This window comes from Lactuca saligna, chromosome 4, assembly GCF_052625555.1.
Source record: "Lactuca saligna cultivar CGN05327 chromosome 4, ASM5262555v1, whole genome shotgun sequence".
Taxonomy (NCBI): Eukaryota; Viridiplantae; Streptophyta; class Magnoliopsida; order Asterales; family Asteraceae; genus Lactuca; species Lactuca saligna.
Genome location: NC_136420.1, coordinates 6,415,810 through 6,434,259, shown reverse-complemented (window position 1 = coordinate 6,434,259; position 18,450 = coordinate 6,415,810). Strand labels below are relative to the sequence as shown.

The following is an 18,450-nucleotide window of genomic DNA, read 5'->3' as shown; positions in this document are numbered from 1 at the left end:
CTCATTTGCAGCCTCCATCTTCCCAACCAATAAACCCTAATCCACTTTTGGAGAGTTTTGAGACATTTTGTGCATTCTTTGTGACTTTGAAGCTTGTGAAGGAAGGAGAAGCTTGGGGATTCAATAGGAAGCTAGTAGATCCAAAGTTTGAGCTGCATTTCTGACCCATTTGAGGTATAAAGTTGATACCTTAGCATTCTATTACTTAGATCTTCATTTAGGGTAGTATGTCGTCACTTTTGGGCCATATTGAAGTCATTTTCGGGATTTGAGTATATCAAGAAGTTATGACTTCAGATCTAGGCACTCATGAGCTTATGAGGCATAAAGTTGTCATTTTATCAAGCATTGGCCCTTCCACACGCCCTAGATCTCTTATATAGCTTATTTTTGGTGTTTCTAACTTCATGACACCATGCATGGACGTAAAGTTAGCAACTTTACGTGGTAACTTAGTCCTAGGGGACTAGATCTAGGGTTTTGGAAGCATTGAACTCGATTGGAAATGACTGAATGGGTGTAGACTAAGGGGACTTGATGAGTTGTTCATGAAACTTAGCGAGTTGGATCATGATCTCCAACTTTTTTTGATTCCTAAGCAAACTCACTGAATCTAGGAGACGACTCAGCGAGTTGGTTAAGGTTTTCCGAGTTATGAAGATTAAAGAACTCGACGAGTTCAAGGAAGGACTCAAAGAGTTATAGCAAAAGGTCTCGATTCTATTATAGAAAGGAACTCGATAAGTTCTTGAAAAAACTCGACGAGTTGGTTTGCGAGTTCAATGTTTATGATTTATGGAACTCGGCGAGTTGATGGACCAACTCGTCAAGTTGAATCAGCCCATAACCTTGACTTTGACCAGAAGGTTGACTTGGACTTGAACCTTAACCATAGTTAACCCTTAAAGGGGTTATGAGTATGAAAGGGTAATTAAAGAATATGTTTATGTGTAGGACTTTGAGAGGAGTTGATTCCAGAGCCGAGGACGGTTCAGTTACTTCACGATATTTGAGGTGAGTTACCTTCAGTAGGAGTGGGTCGAAGGTGCCGGCCCACTAGTATTGTTTATAGTTGAGATGATTGTCTTTGTAATAATTGTCTCGTATGTCACTATCTGTTTTGATTTATGTGCTAGTATGTTATGTTATTATGTGATAGTGGTAGGGGTGAAATAGTCCCCGATTACCGGTTGAAAGAGACCGAAGGGGAGGCCAACACCCAGATATGCTCAACAGTATACGACTTATATGTATATGCTAGGGTATTATGTGGTAGTAGTATGGATTAAATAGTCCCTCGTTACCGGTTGAAATAGACCAAAGGGGTAGGACAACACCCAGATATGCTAGGCAGTTACCATTTGAAAGAGACCGAAGGGGAGGCCAGCACCCAGATATGGTAGGCAGTTACCGGTTGAAAAAGACCGAAGGGGAGGCCAACACCCAGATATGCTAGGCGTTATGTGATTATATGGTATGTGGTATGATGGGGGAATTCACTAAGATTTGTGCTTACGATTTTTAGTTTTGGTTTTAGGCACTTCTTCTTCGAAGGGAAAGGAGTCAGCATGACTGCAACGCATCACACCACTATTTTCCGTACTATGATGTTCTTGGGATTTGTACTCTGACATTATTATAACTTGTTTTGAGACATATAACTTATGGGTTTTTATGATATGGGATAATTTAATGATGTTTTCAATAATCTGTTTTATGAATTATTAAATTTAAAATGAAATTTTTGGTCTTGGATTTTGGGATGTTACAAGTTGGTATCAGAGCTTTGGTTTAAGGGATTCGGACACACCTTCGGGGGTGTCTGGACTCAAATCGAGGGTTTGAAAGATTTTTACAAGAAAATAATTTTTTCTAAAAAACATTAAAATAAAGCGTTTTGAGAAAGAACAAGGTGTGTGATGCGTGCAATCGGCCGAGCTCAAGTAAGTTTTCCCCAAGATACCCATACATGTTTGTTATGATATATGATATGATTATGAGAACTACATGCTAGATTGGGGCTAAGGATCTAGGAAGGATGCCTTGCATGCCTATTATATGTGTATGAGAACTGCATGCTAGATTAGGGATAAGGATCTAGGAAGGATGCCTTGCATGCCTACTGTATGTGTATGAGAATTGCATGCTAGATTAGGGCTAAGGATCTAGGAAGATGCCTGATATGCCTGTTGTATGTGCTTATTGAGCTGCATGATAGTACTTATTAGTCAGTGATATGATAGCCTGATTAGAATATGCTTGATTTGGGTTACTCAATGCCTGGATGATGCATGCTTAGTACTTTTAGTAGTCCTAGTTATCTTTAATTAACTAGTAAATGAATACGTTAAGTTACATATTTCAAGGACTAAATAATTTTAGAAGCTTATTTCTAGCCTTATTTCGCATCTCTTGTTTGAGTCCAGCTATTGTAGGGTAGGACCCCTCATTCGAAGAATTATCTAGTCTTAGTAATATGTAATGGTATTCACAAGCTAGTTAGGGAGAGATAACAGGGACTTCTTATGCAGCTGATGGCGGAGAATGGGTTGGAGGATACCCTAGGGTAAGCCTAGGATGATATTAGGGCAGCTAGTAGTAGTAGTAGTGAAAGGGACTTCATGAAGTCAAGGAAATCCTTGAGGAAAGTAGATGTGGAAGGTAGTATGGGCCCGTACTACTGAAAGCAGAGGATCCGTACTCGAGCCAAGGAGGGTTGAGATAGAAGCAGGGAACTTGTAGAGTGTGTGAGACCTCTTGGGGTTATGTATAACCCTGACGATTATGTATTTTGTTTCAGAATGGTGGTGACACGTCACGGAACAGGAGGTTCAGGGTCTGGATCAGGTTCAGGTTCAGGTTCGAGTTCGGGTTCGGGTTCCGAGTCGGTTGATGATGGATTATGCGAGTTCATCGCATTTGAGATTACGAGAGGCATCATTGAGGCAGCCCTGGTGATTTTCTGGTCAATCAAGGAAGGGATCATTGAGCTGATTGAAGATCGCCTTAGGGTATTCCAGAGTGACATGGCATCTAGCCAGTAAGGTACACGCATACCCTCCTTCAAGGACTTTAGGGGATGTCGTGCACCGGACTTTCATGGGGCGAAGGACCCCATTGTGAGTAGGAGATGGATTACAGACATCGAGTCTACACTATTGACGACCTTCTGTCCTGAGGGGTTGAAGGTCCGGTATGCTACCGGATGTTTGAGAGACAGCGCTAGAGAGTGGTAGGAGGCAGTCAGTGATTCGTTGGGAGCCCCAACCATTGAGGCTATGACCTTGTCAGAATTTGTGACCAGATTTACGGATAAGTTTGCGCCATCTGTGGAGATTCAGCAGTTAGCCAGGGAGTTTCTTGATATAAGACAAACAACTAAGTCAGTGGCGGAGATTATCGCCAAGTTTATGGAGAGGGCCTTACTAGTTCCTCAGTATGCAGGTGACGATGAGATGAGGAAGACCTGGTACCATGACATGTTGTGAGTTGACATTCGGAAACATGTTAGCTATTTAGCATGTCCGACCTTGGAGGATATGATAGCATGCACGATACAGAGAGAGAGAGAGAGAGAGAGAGTGTGTGTGTGTGTGTGTGTGTGTATGTGTGTGTATGTGTGTATGTGTGTGTAAGAGGGGAAGATTGATATATAAAGCACATCAAGAAGAGGAAGGCGGAGAATGGGCTGGCTACTGGGGTTTGGGAAGAAACCCAAGGGATTCGACTCTAGTTCAAAGGGCCACTAGGGTCGGAGTCGTTGTAGTAAATGGGGCAAGGCGCATGAGGAGTATGCAGATTAGGGGGATTGGGCTGCTATAAGTGCGACAAGCTTTTGACATCAGGAGTGCCAGTGGTGATGCCTGCTCCAATGACCATGCAGATCACGGATGGCTGACAAGGTAAGACAGAGGCTCCGATGGTGAGGAGTCGATCCTTCCAGTTGACCGCCGAGGAGGCGTGTGCTGAACCGGATGTGGTGACGAGTATGTTTTCTTCTCCCTAACTCTTATTACATGTTGGTTATGATATTTATGTTCTATGTTTTATGTGTTTTGTTTAGGATTATTCCATATGAACGGCATCCCAATACAGGTGTTATTTGTCTCTCTTGCACTTAGCAAGAGGTTTTCTGAGTCTTCAGGGATGTTGAAATGTCCTTTATGTTGGATTAGATGTCTAAGCCCATAACTATTATCGGTATGTACTTGACCCGAGAGTAGCATGGTCCATTTGGGTTGCATATCATCAGGAAAATTTGTTAGGATGGACTCTTGAGAGAAGGTTATATATGATTTATTAATATATTATAAGTTATAATATATTAATATGAAATCATATGTTTTAATTAGTATTGATCAAGAATTAATTTGGAATTAATTTAGTGATCAAAGGAGACTAATTTAAATCTATGGGGACTAATTACAGTAATTAGTTATATTTATATGTGTTGGGCTTATAATCCATGTTGGACCAAGTTTATGTATGGATACATAAAGAGTAGGGCCACATGAACCATGGATCATAACACCCATGGGTATGGATTTGGTTTATAGCCATGACCCTTGGAATCCTACATATAAATATGCCCATTCATAGCCAAAAACAAAAAGACTTGTACTTGGAGTTCATGGAGGTGTTTTTGGTGTGAAAGGAATTCTCTCTCAAGTTCCACCTTTGTTCATGATGTGTTGTGACTTCATTTGAGGCTTCCACATTATTGGGGATAAGGTCTTAAGGCCAAATATATCAAGACTTCAAGCTACACAAAAGGTATGTTACCCTAACTAGTATCTTGTATGGTATATGAAAATTGCATGCTAGTTATAGGCTTAATACCTTGGAAACATCATTGCATGTATAATTAGTGAAAACATGGATCCAAGGTATTTAGGGTTGTATGTGCACCATAGGATGTTGTAGTATACAAAACCCATCACTTTAGAGGTCGAGATTGCTGACGACCGCTCCGTCCAGGCATCAGAGGTTTACATAGATTGCGTCTTGAGGTTGTATGGTCAGCGGTATCTTATGGATTTGGTTCCCATTCCTTTGGGGGGGAACAAGGTTACCATAGGCATGAATTGGTTGAGCCCTAATGGGGGATGATCGACTGTGCGCAGAAGTTGGTACGTGTCAGGACCCCAAGTGGGGGAGAGCTGGTGATTCTGGTCGAAAGGTTGCAGCGTGGACCAACTTTGTGTTCGGCAGCGAGGGCTAGGCGTTACCTCCAACAGGGTTGCGCAGGGTATGTCGCCTACGCTATGGATACCCGGGAGGAGGGTAAGGCGATCGTGAGTGATGTGCCAGTTATCCGAGAGTACCCGGATGTATTTCCAGAGGAGTTGCATAGGATACCCCCGGAAAGACAGGTAGAGTTCAGGATCAACCTTGTCTCTGGCGTACCTACGATAGCTAAGGCACCATATCGGTTGGCTCCTATCGAGATGTAGGAGTTGTCTACACAACTGCAGGAGCTATTAGACAAGGGATTCATTAGGTCGAGCAGTTCGCCTTGGGGAGCGTCGATCTTGTTTGTGAAGAAGAAGGACGGGTAGCATCGGATGTGTATAGATGACCGGGAGTTGAACAAGGTAACGGTGAAGAATCGTTACCCACTCCCTAAGATTGATAATCTCTTCGAACAGCTACAGGGGGCATCTTGGTTTTCCAAGATAGATTTGCATTCAGGCTACCACCAGATGCGAGTTAGAGGAGGGGATGTACATTAGACTACTTTTCGGACTCGCTATGGCCACTATGAGTTCGTGGTGATGCCCTTTGGGCTCACTAATGCCCATGCCGCGTTCATGGACCTCATGAACCGTGTATGCAGACCGATGTTGGATCGGTTTGTGATAGTCTTTATTGATGACATCTTGGTTTACTCCAAGACGCAGGAGCAGCACGAAGAGCACTTGCAGGAGGTGTTGGATACCCTGAGGAGGGAGAGCTTGTATGCCAAGTTCTCTAAGTGCGGGTTTTTGTTTAGCAAGGTGTAGTTTCTGGGCCACCTTGTCAACCAGAATGGTATTTCGGTCGACCCGGTCAAAGTGGAGGCCACGATGAAATGGGAGGTTCCGAAGTCTCCATCCGAGATTCGGAGTTTCATTGGGTTATCAGTCTATTACCGTAGATTCATACAGGAATTATCCAAGATAACAATACCCTTGACCCGGCTAACGAAGAAGGTCGTTGTATTTTGTTAGGGGTCTGAGCAGCAGGCGACGTTCGAGACATTGAGGCAGAGGTTGTGCGAGGCGTAAATCTTAGCCCTGCTAGAGGGTGTTGAGGATTTTGTAGTGTACTGCGATGTGTCCATCCCGGTATGTATTTTAAATGAGATTTATTCATTTTTGTTTAGGAACTGGACGAGTTGGAGGCCCCAAACTCGTCGAGTAGGAATGGATTTTGGACGCGGAACTTAAAGTCTACTCGACGAGTTGAGGGACTCAACTCGACGTGTTGGACTGCCAGAATGAAACCCTAATTTTCAAGGTTTAGCACCCTATTTAAACACCTTAACCTCTAAAGGCTGACCTCATTTGCAACCTCCATCATCCGAAACCCTATTCAAGAAGCCTTAATCCATTTTTGGAGAGTTTTGAGACATTTTGTGCATTCTTTGTGATTTTGAAGCTTGTGGATGAAGGAGAAGCTTGGGAATTCAAGAGGAAGCTAGTAGATCCAAAGTTTGAGCTGCATTTCTGACCCATTTGAGGTATAAAGTTGATACCTTGGCTTTCTATTACTAAGATCTTCATTTAGGGTAGTATGTTCTCACTTTTGGGCCATATTGAAGTCAATTTCGGGATTTGAGTATATCATGAAGTTGTGACTTCAGATCTAGGCACTCATGAGCTTATGAGGTTTAAAGTTGCTAGCTATATCAAGCCTTGGCCCTTCCCCATGCCCTAAATCTCTTATATAGCTTAGTTTTGGTGTTTCTAGCTTCATGACACCATGCATGGACGTAAAGCTAGCAACTTTACGTGGTAACTTAGTCCTAGGGGACCAGATCTATGATTTGGAAGCATTGAACTCGATTGGAAACAACTGAATGGGTGTAGACTAAGGAAACTCGACGAGTTGTTCATGAAACTCGACGAGTTGGATCGTGATCCCCAACCTTTTCTGATTCCTGAGCAAACTCACTGAGTATAGGAAACGACTCAGCGAGTTGGTTAAGGTTTTCCGAGTTATGAAGATTAAAGAACTCGACGAGTTCAACGAAGGACTCGACGAGCTGTAGCAAAAGGTCCCGATTCTAAATATGAGAGTTATGAATTTGAGCAAATCACAAGGACTATTTAGATAAGCTCCTCTAAATTTAGTAAATGTCTAATTTCTTTTGTAACATAACTAATAAATTTTAATTTTTTATACAAAATTAAAAATAATAATATTTAATTATAAACAATAACATTTCTTTGAAAGGTGTTAGAGTAGGTTGCTAATGCGCTCCAAAAAATGATATAGACAAAGAGAAAAATAAGTATGTGAAATTGGATCATCGTGTCATGTTTTTGTTTGACATTACACAACACGACAAATTTTTATGTAACACGGACACGACATGATACTACAAAAATAAGATAATATAACAATTAGTTTATTTAATTAATATTTAATCATACATAAGCACGAAAAACACGACAAATAAAGTCCAGTTGTATCAATTTCACGTCGAATTTTAAACACAAACACAACACGACACGAAATCGTGTTTTGTACATCTAACAAAAAGCGAACTCAAATTTAAATTTCATCTTAACTTTATTTTATATCATGTATTTTTACTGTGTCGACAATTGTCATCATTAAAATGAAATAATCTCCAACAATCCATTTGATATGTTGATACCCCGATGGTACCGGGCTACGGGCCATGGGGTCCCCCAGGTGGCCGGACAGAATAGATTGTAGAGCTAATGAGCTATAGAAGTCGATACTTAGGAGATCAAGACTAATGAGGAGTTGGGGACTTTAAACGCGTTAATAATAAGCCCAAGCTTGGCCCACATTTACGAGGAGCACCCAGGCCCATCTTGAACTCCTCAATTCTCCAATATTGGGCCGCTTGTTTATACATATACTGACTAAATGACTTATAGACATAACCTTTTCCAAATTAAAAAATCCGTTAGTAAATTTATATAAAAAAACTAACTACGATGCAATTTTTAACTTTTTACTAGTTATGATGTTTAGAATGAAGTGTGATCTATTTTTGTAGGGTTAGAACAATAAACTAGTTATAATGTTTAGAATAAAGTGTGATCTATTTTTGTAGGGTTAGGACAATAAACTAGTTATGATGTTTAGAATGAAGTGTGATCTATTTTTGTAGGGTTAGAACAATAAACTAGTTATAATGTTTACAATAAAGTGTGATCTATTTTTGTAGGGTTAGGACAATAAACTAGTTATGATGTTTAGAATGAAGTGTGATCTATTTTTGTAGGGTTAGGACAATAAACATGTAACAATTTTTTTAATATAAAGTACTGTTCTAAAAAAATATCAAACTATTTGTTTATTTTCACAATGCATTTTTTTTAAAACAAGTGCTTATCTATTTTTGTAGGGTTAATACAATAAACATGTAACAATTTTTTAATATAAAATACTGTAAAAAAATATCAAACTACTTGTTTATTATTTTCACAAAACACTTTTTAAAACAAGTGCTTATCTAAACATAAAACATATGTTTATCTTCTCGTAACACTTTTTAAAACAATTGTAATTTGTAAAATAAGGATATATTAACCCCTTTTTTAATTATTCATTTACATGTCCACTACCTAGTAATAAAAAACACAGGACCTGACAAATGTGTCATGTCAAAACAGTAAACAGGTTGATATTGTTCGACTCTAACCCGAACCGTTTAATTAATGTGTTATGTCGTATCAACCCGTTTGTTTTCATATCATTTTTGTATTGGGTTCCGGATTAGGGGTATACTTTGAAATATATCGTAGCATGTAAGGTTAAAACACTAAACATGTTGAAAGAGTATGCACTAAATAGGTAGAAATGAAAAAGTAATAGTTGAGGCAGAGGGCATGATCTATAAGAGAAGGGGTGGTCGAGGGAACTATGTAGTTTGAGAAATAATAGAAATACTGAAATCAAAGCCTTGACTAGCCGAAAATGTTAGTCAAATAACTTAACCCAAAGATTTTCGTTTACTTATGGTATTGGAATTAGGTCTTTCTAAATTATGTAATGAGATCAGTTTAAAAAACTTAATTATAAATAAACGAATCATATTCGAGATGAAACTATAAACCCTAACCTTACCCATTTTATTTTTGTGATGACAGAAACTATAAACCCTAACCTTACCCATTTTATTTTTGTGTTGTGTCATCCCGCATAAGTAAACAAATTGAAATACCCAAACCCGCCTGTTTTTGCAAGCTCTAGCTTAGTAGCAGTTTGTTTTCAAGCCATTGAATCACCGGTTTTCAAATCTAGGTCGCCAAAACAAACATGTAAAAACATTTATTTTATAGATATGCCTGTTTTATGTGCCACAAATATGGCCTAAAACAATCTTCAACCCTTAACACTATCTTTTCACCAGAGTCCTTAACACTACCTTTTAACTAGAAACACCATCTTTTAACTATGATAAATATAACATGAAAAGCGATGCAACATTAAACATTCTACAATTCATTACATTTTTTATTTAACACTAAAGTGCGTACACTTACAGAAACAACGCTTATATTTATTAGGCTTTTAAAAACTTATTTTGTATCTTTCTATTACTCAGTTTCATAAATTTATAATTATAGAAATACAACTAAAAGAAATAAATTATATATAACTAAATATCTATTAAAGAAATTATTATATAAAGCTTATCATGAAGTAAAAAGATAAACCAAAAATAAATCTTAAACCGATTAACCGTTTTGTACAAGCGAAACTTTAACTATTATATAATGTTAGGTTTAATGTTTGGATTGAGCAAATTGACACTAAAGTATATGTTTTTATTTTGAGGTTGGAGATGCTATCTCATCCCAAACATTTTTGTACCAAAATGATTTAATATGTGGTGCAAACAAACTTAGAATTTGGTAATAAACCCACACATGAATATATACACAACCAACTTTTTAAAATAAAAAAAAAAAAAAACTTCCATTTTTATAGAAGAAACATTTTTCAATAGAAAATATTCAAGTGTGTGAACAAATTTATGACAACAGCAATAACAAGTGTATAAAAATATCATCATGAGTCATGAAATTAAAAAACAGCGACTAGTGTTCAACTTCATTTAAAAACCATAATCAAGATCCAGATACAGATAATAGCCAAAATATTCATTGAAATCCTATAGAAGGATCATATAGATAAAAGCAGCAACTAGTGTTCATGTCAGATTATTAAAGTATCAAATTATCCTTTTTGAATAATCTTTACAATAAAGATGATTATAGTTTTGAATAATCTTAATAACTGCAGCAAAGATTATTAATTTTAGAGCACATCCATAACCCAAAATGTAAAGCATTCAAGATGTTGAATTCAAAAACAAACCTCCAAAATCAAGGTTAGAAACAGATCAACTACAGAAATACATAACATGTAAAAGAAAGATCGATACTTATCTAATTGAATAAAACTCAAGCCTTTTGGTAAACATAGGTAAGTCCACACTTACCACAGTAGTGCCTATCGAAATGGTTCGCCATAAATGTTCCAGCTCCGCACTCAGCATTAGGGCACTCTTTCCTCAACCGCTGCACCTTCCCTGAATCATCGACCTTGTAGAACTGCAAAACGCTCAGCTTCACCTTCTTATGCTTGTGCTTGATCTTCTTTGGCTTGGTGTAGGTCTTCTTCTTACGCTTCTTTGCGCCACCACGGAGGCGGAGGACAAGGTGAAGAGTTGACTCCTTCTGGATGTTGTAGTCGGCTAGGGTTCTGCCGTCTTCTAGCTGCTTTCCGGCGAAGATGAGACGTTGTTGGTCTGGTGGGATGCCCTCCTTGTCCTGGATCTTTGCTTTCACATTGTCGATCGTGTCAGAGGACTCTACCTCCAACGTGATCGTCTTACCCGTTAGGGTTTTCACGAAGATCTGCATCGTCGGCGATTTCGTGTGGGATTCAGGAACTAGAGTTTGAAAGGAAAAGGAAAAGCTTTATAGGGCTAGGGTTTCCGAGATAAAATGGGCTTATCTGGGCTCGTATGACACTGTCTTTATTTGATCAAATAAATATATCAAAATGGTGGGCCATTGGGTAATGGGTCTTATTTAATTTGGGTCGAGGTGAAAAAAAAAAAATAAAACAAAACAAACAAACAAACCAAAAACAATTTGGATTTGAAAATATCCGATCCGATTCCAATTTGAATTAGAAACCAGTTATTGGTTTGGTATAATGAATTTGTAGTCCAACAAGTTAGTCATTAGTGACATCTTTATAATTTCTTCAAAATTAAAAGAATTTGAAATGAAAAAGGCAACATTTTTCGAAATGATAAAACCGATAAAAGCTAAATCTATAAATGTTGACTGGGCCAAAACTTTACTTGACCTTATTCAAGACTTTATAAATTGTATCGATCGCTATTTTTTTTATGTGATTGAGTAAGACAACATAGCTTCTAAGGTTTATTGGGTTATAGAATAAACGATCAATCTATACATGAAAATAATAAAACTTCAAGAAAGAAGACATGAATGCCTTATCAATGGAAATGTCTTCAAAACAATGAATCTTTCATCTCTTCTCCTCCCGTGGTAAGGACGCTAATATTATTTCCAGATAAACATAAGGAACAAGATAGCAACAACAACATGATCAACAACAATTTTTTCTAAGCAATATTTCCTTATGGTCGATGGCTTCTCACTACTGATTCAAGCTGTTAAGTCGGATAGCTCTTTAGTTAGAATCGCCAAATGATTTGTTGTCAATATATCTTATGATTTGAGTTTATTTGGATTTTACAAGAAAAAAGATAAATTTAATGAAAAAAAAAAAAAAACCATTGTTTGAAGTTAATGGAGTATGGTTCGATAGATATACATGTCTCGTTGAGAAATCTAGATTCGGTAGCCACCATAGTAACAAAACAAGTGGACTATAAGTGCAAAGGCCAGTAAATATCAATAGTGTATGTCCACGTCACCTTATTTGACAAATATTTTGATACTACTAGGTTATAACCCGTGGAATCCACGGGTGAGAATAAAACAACACACAACACAAAAATCATTTCATTATCAACACATTATGTTAAATGCATAAAATAAAAACTTACTTTTTATTTAGTCATTTAATATATCATCATAACTCATTTTCCAAACTAAACCCACACAAATTAAATTTTAGTGATAGATCAAACGGCAACCAATTAAAAAGGATTAAAATTTTATTTTCAAAATCATTTGTGTTTAAGAGATTGATAACTATGATAATTAGACATCGAGTGAATTGAATTTTTGTTTGCTTAGCTCATTTGGTTGTTACGATAACAATCATTTAATATACCTCATAATTTTGCAGCCTTTTGTGCTTATCAACACGAGCAATAGCTGAAATTAAAACATGTACTATCTACAATCAATTTTTTTTGGTTTTTATAGTATTAAGAGAGTGATCCATAGTACAATATCATGTGGTTGTGCTTTTTTTTTATTAACAACCAATATTGACCGTATGGTATAGGATACATATCTTAAAGACATACAAATGTTATCTTATATCTAAAGTTATACAAATGCAAGAAATAACAACATATTTGTATTTATTGGTTTATTTTAGCATCATACTTCCATTTATTACCATTACAACATTATAGTTTCTATTGTTTTAGTAAATCATATAACTTGCATGTTCTAACCCACCATAGGCCTGCATCTAAGTCAAACTCACCAATTTTCAATTTCAAAAATTAACATCTTTATGTAATATATATTCAAGAAAATATTAAATTAACGTTAAATTGCATCAGATAAAATAAACATTTTCCATTTTAAAATGGGTAAAGATGGCTATAAAAGTTGAGTTCCAAAAAACACAATTTTGACATCAGAGTCAACTTTGTTATTGGTTTACCTCAATGTCATTCTAGAAATTTGTTATATAGTTATCGAACCCCACCATATATTTATCGTATGAAACTCCTACCAGAACATGATCATGTACCATCTCAGACTCCGGTTATTAATTCCTATCTTCAAAATCACTTTTACCCTGTTACGGAAATTTTGTGAGACCACACTGTGATTCAAGTTAATAAAGAAAATCAAAGGAAATTTAAGAAATAGGGGAATATCAAGATGTTGGAATGCGAGTCATTTTGAGATTTTTCAATAAATTAATTAAAGTCAAAATGAGTAAAGATTTTATATCGCTATGAAAATTTATTTCATACTTTACATGAACTTTATTTTGTCTAGTACCAAACTAATTATGCAGCTTGAAATATCACATTTATATACTAATTTATACTATCTGTGATAGTTAGGTAATTTTACATTTAACTTAATAATCAATTTTCTTATAGCAACTCCTTACCATGTCATCAAAAGATGAAAACTTTAAACAGTAAATAATCAAATAATCATAATTATAATCTTTGGTTTACTTGACACAAAGAAAAAAATTCTTATAACAAATAATAATATAATAATTTAAGTAAACATACTTTAAATCAAAATAATCAGTCTACACACACCTCTAAAGTCCAAACACATCTTATATACTAATGCAAACCCATTATAATAATCACAATGAAATAAAAAAAAATCTTCAAAATTAAGGTGAGACAAGAAGTATACCTTTTGAGATGTTGTTGGTGACAGATTATAACTGTGATAAGGTGAAGTTCTTCCAATGAAGCTTGAAATAGTTCATATCTATCATTGGAGATGGTGGAATCAATTATGGTTTCTCAAGCTAAAATTGAAACAAAACAAACAAAAAAAATCATTTTGAGGTATTCTCTGCTACTCTAAAAACATAAAAACAAAATAAAAACTCATCATATTACTGTATATAAACTTGAAACAAAAAATGTTATCAGCAAAGCCCCTTCTATTAGAATTTAAACCATATATACCATCAATAAACAAATACTTACAGATATGATCATTTTTCTTTGAGGTAAACCACTCATGGTTTTAGTTTGAATATCAAACTTCAAACCCACATGATTACTTGAATGCTTTCCCTGTAAAACACTATCAATAACTTCAATTTTTAAAGGATAAACTTGAAAAATACTTGATAATAGGATAAAATTTAACCTTGAGAAGTACTCGTGATGAAATGCTGGTGAAAATCAATGGTTGCAATCAAATCAAGGAGAGAAACTTGAAAAATACTTTACATGATAGGATTACACCAGCAAATGATTCTAAAATAGGTAGTAAAGAATATCAGTTATTACAATCAAATCAAGGAGGATAATTTTTTCTTTCATATAAAACAAAGATATGGGTGTTTCTTATTGGATTAATAAGTTGCTTTGTTACTTACCAGGTCCTTTTTAGTGAGAAGGCACAAAGAAGGAATCATTCTAAAGGATACTCCGATCATCCCCTGGATGAACATGATCAATTGTAATTGAAAATATATGAGAAAACGCTTGAAGCCCAAAAACCTTGAAAATAAAACGAACCAAACTTATCAACGCACATCAAGAAAGCGGTTCTCACACCACCTGAAGAATATATATATATATATATATATATATATATATATATATATATATATATATATATATATACTGACTGAAACAAACATAAAACTAAAAACGTTGAGGAACCCTAAAACTAAAAAACCCAGTTGGTTTTGTTACTACTTGGTTTTGTTACTACTGAAGAGACTGTCGATTAATTCAATGGAAGATTCAAGAAATCAACAAAAAAAGATTTTAGGAGACGTTTTTAATAATATAATGTAGATCGGCTGTCGTAGAATAAGAACAACAACAAATTACCGTTGTGTTAGATGGTGGTGAAAAAAGTCGACGGCGAAAATGGTTGTGGTGAATGGGCTAGAATTGGGAGGGAGAGAGAGAAAGAGAAAGGGGAGTTGATTAGGGTGGCGGACATATTAGGGTTTTAATAAGAGAGGAGTTAAAAGAATACCATCGTTGATTATATGGCTAATTTTTTGGATTCAACATGGAAAGTTTTAAAATTTAAACAATTATTGATTGTACTGAATTATGTCAAAGAAGAAGAGGTTTAGGAATGAGCGGGAAAATGAAAACTTGATGCATATAAGAAGGCCACGTGGCATAATATAACTTTAGAAATTGGACATATGGCATCCTAAGGAGTTTTTTATTAGAAGAGAAGATATGTACCCTTGCTTGCTATGTGGCCACTAAATGAGTGATAAGAAACTAACCGATTTAAAATCAAACCAAAATATGTAATTCACATGTAATAAGTCAAACGAGTTGTTATAACTCTAAAAGATAAGTGAAATGCCTATAAATGAGACTTTGGAATGGAATTGGATGATGTCAATAATCTAATTTCTAAGTCAAACTCTCAAAAATATTTTTATAACCATTTTATTTATACAATGTATATGGCGGTAAAAAGCTAACAAATTCAAAACCAAACCAAAATATGTAATGAATGTGATTCTAAATTTTCCAACCCAAATTCTCTATACTCAAAACAAAATCTTTTTTCATTTTAGAGTTCCAAGGGTCCAATGTCATAAACAAGATAGTAAAAAAAATAAGCACAAAAGAAGTTTCATGCTTTAGAACTTTCCACCGGAAATATATATATATATATATATATATATATATATATATATATATATATATATATATATATATATATATATATATATTTAAGTTCATTTGAGACCATTCTAATTTTGTGAGACCATGAAATCAAATCTAAAAATAATTTTAAAATTCAAAATAAATGAAAAAATCTAAAAAAAAAATTAAATATTATTTTCGGAACTTGAATTAATTAAAAAAAATAAAATAAATCCCATTTTTTTTTTAAAATACATGAAATATTCTAATAAAATATTACACTGACATATTCTAAAAAATAATTTCAAAATGCAAAATAAATGTAAAAATCAAAAAACTCTTTTTTAAGTATTATTTTCGGAACTTAAATTAACTAAAAAAAATAAAAATAATAAAAAAAAATCTCGTTTTTTTTTAAATACGTGAAATAATCTAATAGAATATTACACTGTACATATTCTAAAAAATAATTTTAAAATCCAAAATCTATAGAAAAATCTAAAAAAAAATTAAATATTATTTTCGGAACTTGAATTAACTAAAAATAATAAAAAATAATAAAAAAATATAAAAAAATGCGTCTCACGGTCTCACAAAATTAGGTCGTCTCACATGAACCTAACCATATATATATATATATATATATATATATATATATATATATATATATATATATATATATATATAAATCCTCCCTAATAAATAAATATTTTTTTTTGTCACTTGTTACATTCTTATTGTTTTGATCATATGTCATTTTGTGGTTATTTTCAATTAAATTTTTTCCACATGACATTTTGTGGTTTTTTCTATTTTATCAAATCCAACATAATATTTAAATATAATAATTGTAATATATATATATATATATATATATATATATATATATATATATATATATATATATATATATATATCAATTTCATTAATTGATTTTCCTTCTAATTTCAAATTTTCTAAGTTAAAACCCCATTGGTTTTCCTTTTTTTTATTTATCTAAATTATTTGTTTAAATTTAAAAAAAAAAACACATTAATTTTAATAATTTGATATTTTTTTTTCATAATTTTTCTTAAAATTAAAACTTCTCAAATGTTTAGAATTTCATATTTAATTTTTCTTTTAAATGAACTTGTGTAATATATGAGTTTTACACCTAGTGAGTAAACAAATACCAAGAAAAGCTTTAGAAATAATACGTGTCTAAATTAACTTATATTTGTTACATCAACAACGGTAACCGGTTAATAATGAGAAAACTTGCTAAATGAAATATATGCAAGAAAAAAAAATACAAGTTTCAATTTATCATAAAAAAATGATTTTACGATAAAACCGTAATTTATATATATATTTTTTTAAAAAAAAACATAGAAATCTTTATGTGGTTTTACCTTTCAACATCAACATTAAAATTTAAACATATTTTAAGGGAATAAATAAAGATTAAACAAGGTTAACGTGAAAAAAGTTTTATGTGGTTTTATGTAACATCTCAATGATAAGGTACTTCTAATTTTAACCATGTAATTGAATTATATTGCATTTTTGGTCCATATGTAAAAGAAAAAGTGCAAAGAGGCTCATAGTGACACCTTGGTAAATTTGGACTTTGGGAGTACGCTGAGCTTACGTGTGTACACTAAGCGTACTAGGGCGTGCCTTAGTACGCTGGGGCGTACGTGAAGATTGCCTCCTTCCTTAGAAACTTTATGACTATTTGAGGATGATTTAGCCTTGGATCTGAAAGTTAGACATAAGAACTTAAGGCATTAAGCTCTTAATGAAGTTTTGAGAAGTTTGGGCCTACACCTTACGTAACCTGTGTATGCAGCGCGTACGAGGTGACCTCTCCCATTTGCGGACAAGGTTTGGGTACTCCCCGCGTACCTTTGGAGTACACCCCATATATGTGTTTTGTGTCGACTCAGCTGGATTAACTCGGTTGGTGACTTAGTTGACTTGTTGATTTTGACCAGTTTGACCTTGACTTTGACCAAGTTTAACCAAGGGGGTATTTTGGGTATTTTGAATGGTGTTTGAGAATTGGCCATTTGGATGAATAGGTGACGGTTAGAGCTAAGATTTGGAGTCGTGACCTCATCATCTATTGTTCATACTATGAAGTGAGTTTTCCTCACTGTACTTATGGGTCGAAGGCACCAAGGCTGGCCTATTGGATTGGTATCCTGCTATATATTGATATGTTGAGTATGGGATATATCTGCATGATTATATGCTAGTTGCTGATATGCTTAAAATGGTAGATCTGTAGGATTATCTGTGAATTCTATATGCATGATTATATGTCTGTTGCTTATTTTTGTTATCTATTATATATCGATATATTGTGTTGGATTGAGGTTGTATTGTTTCATGTTATAGCCAACAAACTCGGGAGCATTCTAGATATAAGCTGAGGGCCGGTTGGCATGCCAAACTCGTACTTAGGGTCCGACAGCATTCCAGATACGAGTCGAGAGCTGGTTAACATACCAGATTCGTACTGAGGGCCTGAGGGTATTCCAGTTCGATGACTGAGTTGACCCATTATATATTGGCATTCCAAACTAGGGTATTCCATCCTGATGATGGCTAGACCCAGAGGTTGAATGGGTTTGGGGCATTCCAACCTAATAGTTGATTGGACCCGACATGATGTTGTATATGTTATTTGT

General features: G+C 34.7%; 1 protein-coding gene across 1 annotated transcript; it reads right to left on the bottom strand.

The window, feature by feature from the left end:
- Positions 1 to 10,520: 10,520 nt before the first annotated feature.
- On the bottom strand, positions 10,521 to 11,165 carry LOC145041118 (ubiquitin-ribosomal protein eS31 fusion protein). Its single transcript, XM_078989051.1, has one exon. It carries the CDS (start codon positions 11,112 to 11,114, stop codon positions 10,653 to 10,655), a length of 462 nt encoding a protein of 153 aa, XP_078845177.1. The 5' UTR covers positions 11,115 to 11,165; the 3' UTR covers positions 10,521 to 10,652.
- Between the last annotated feature and the right edge of the window lie 7,285 nt (positions 11,166 to 18,450).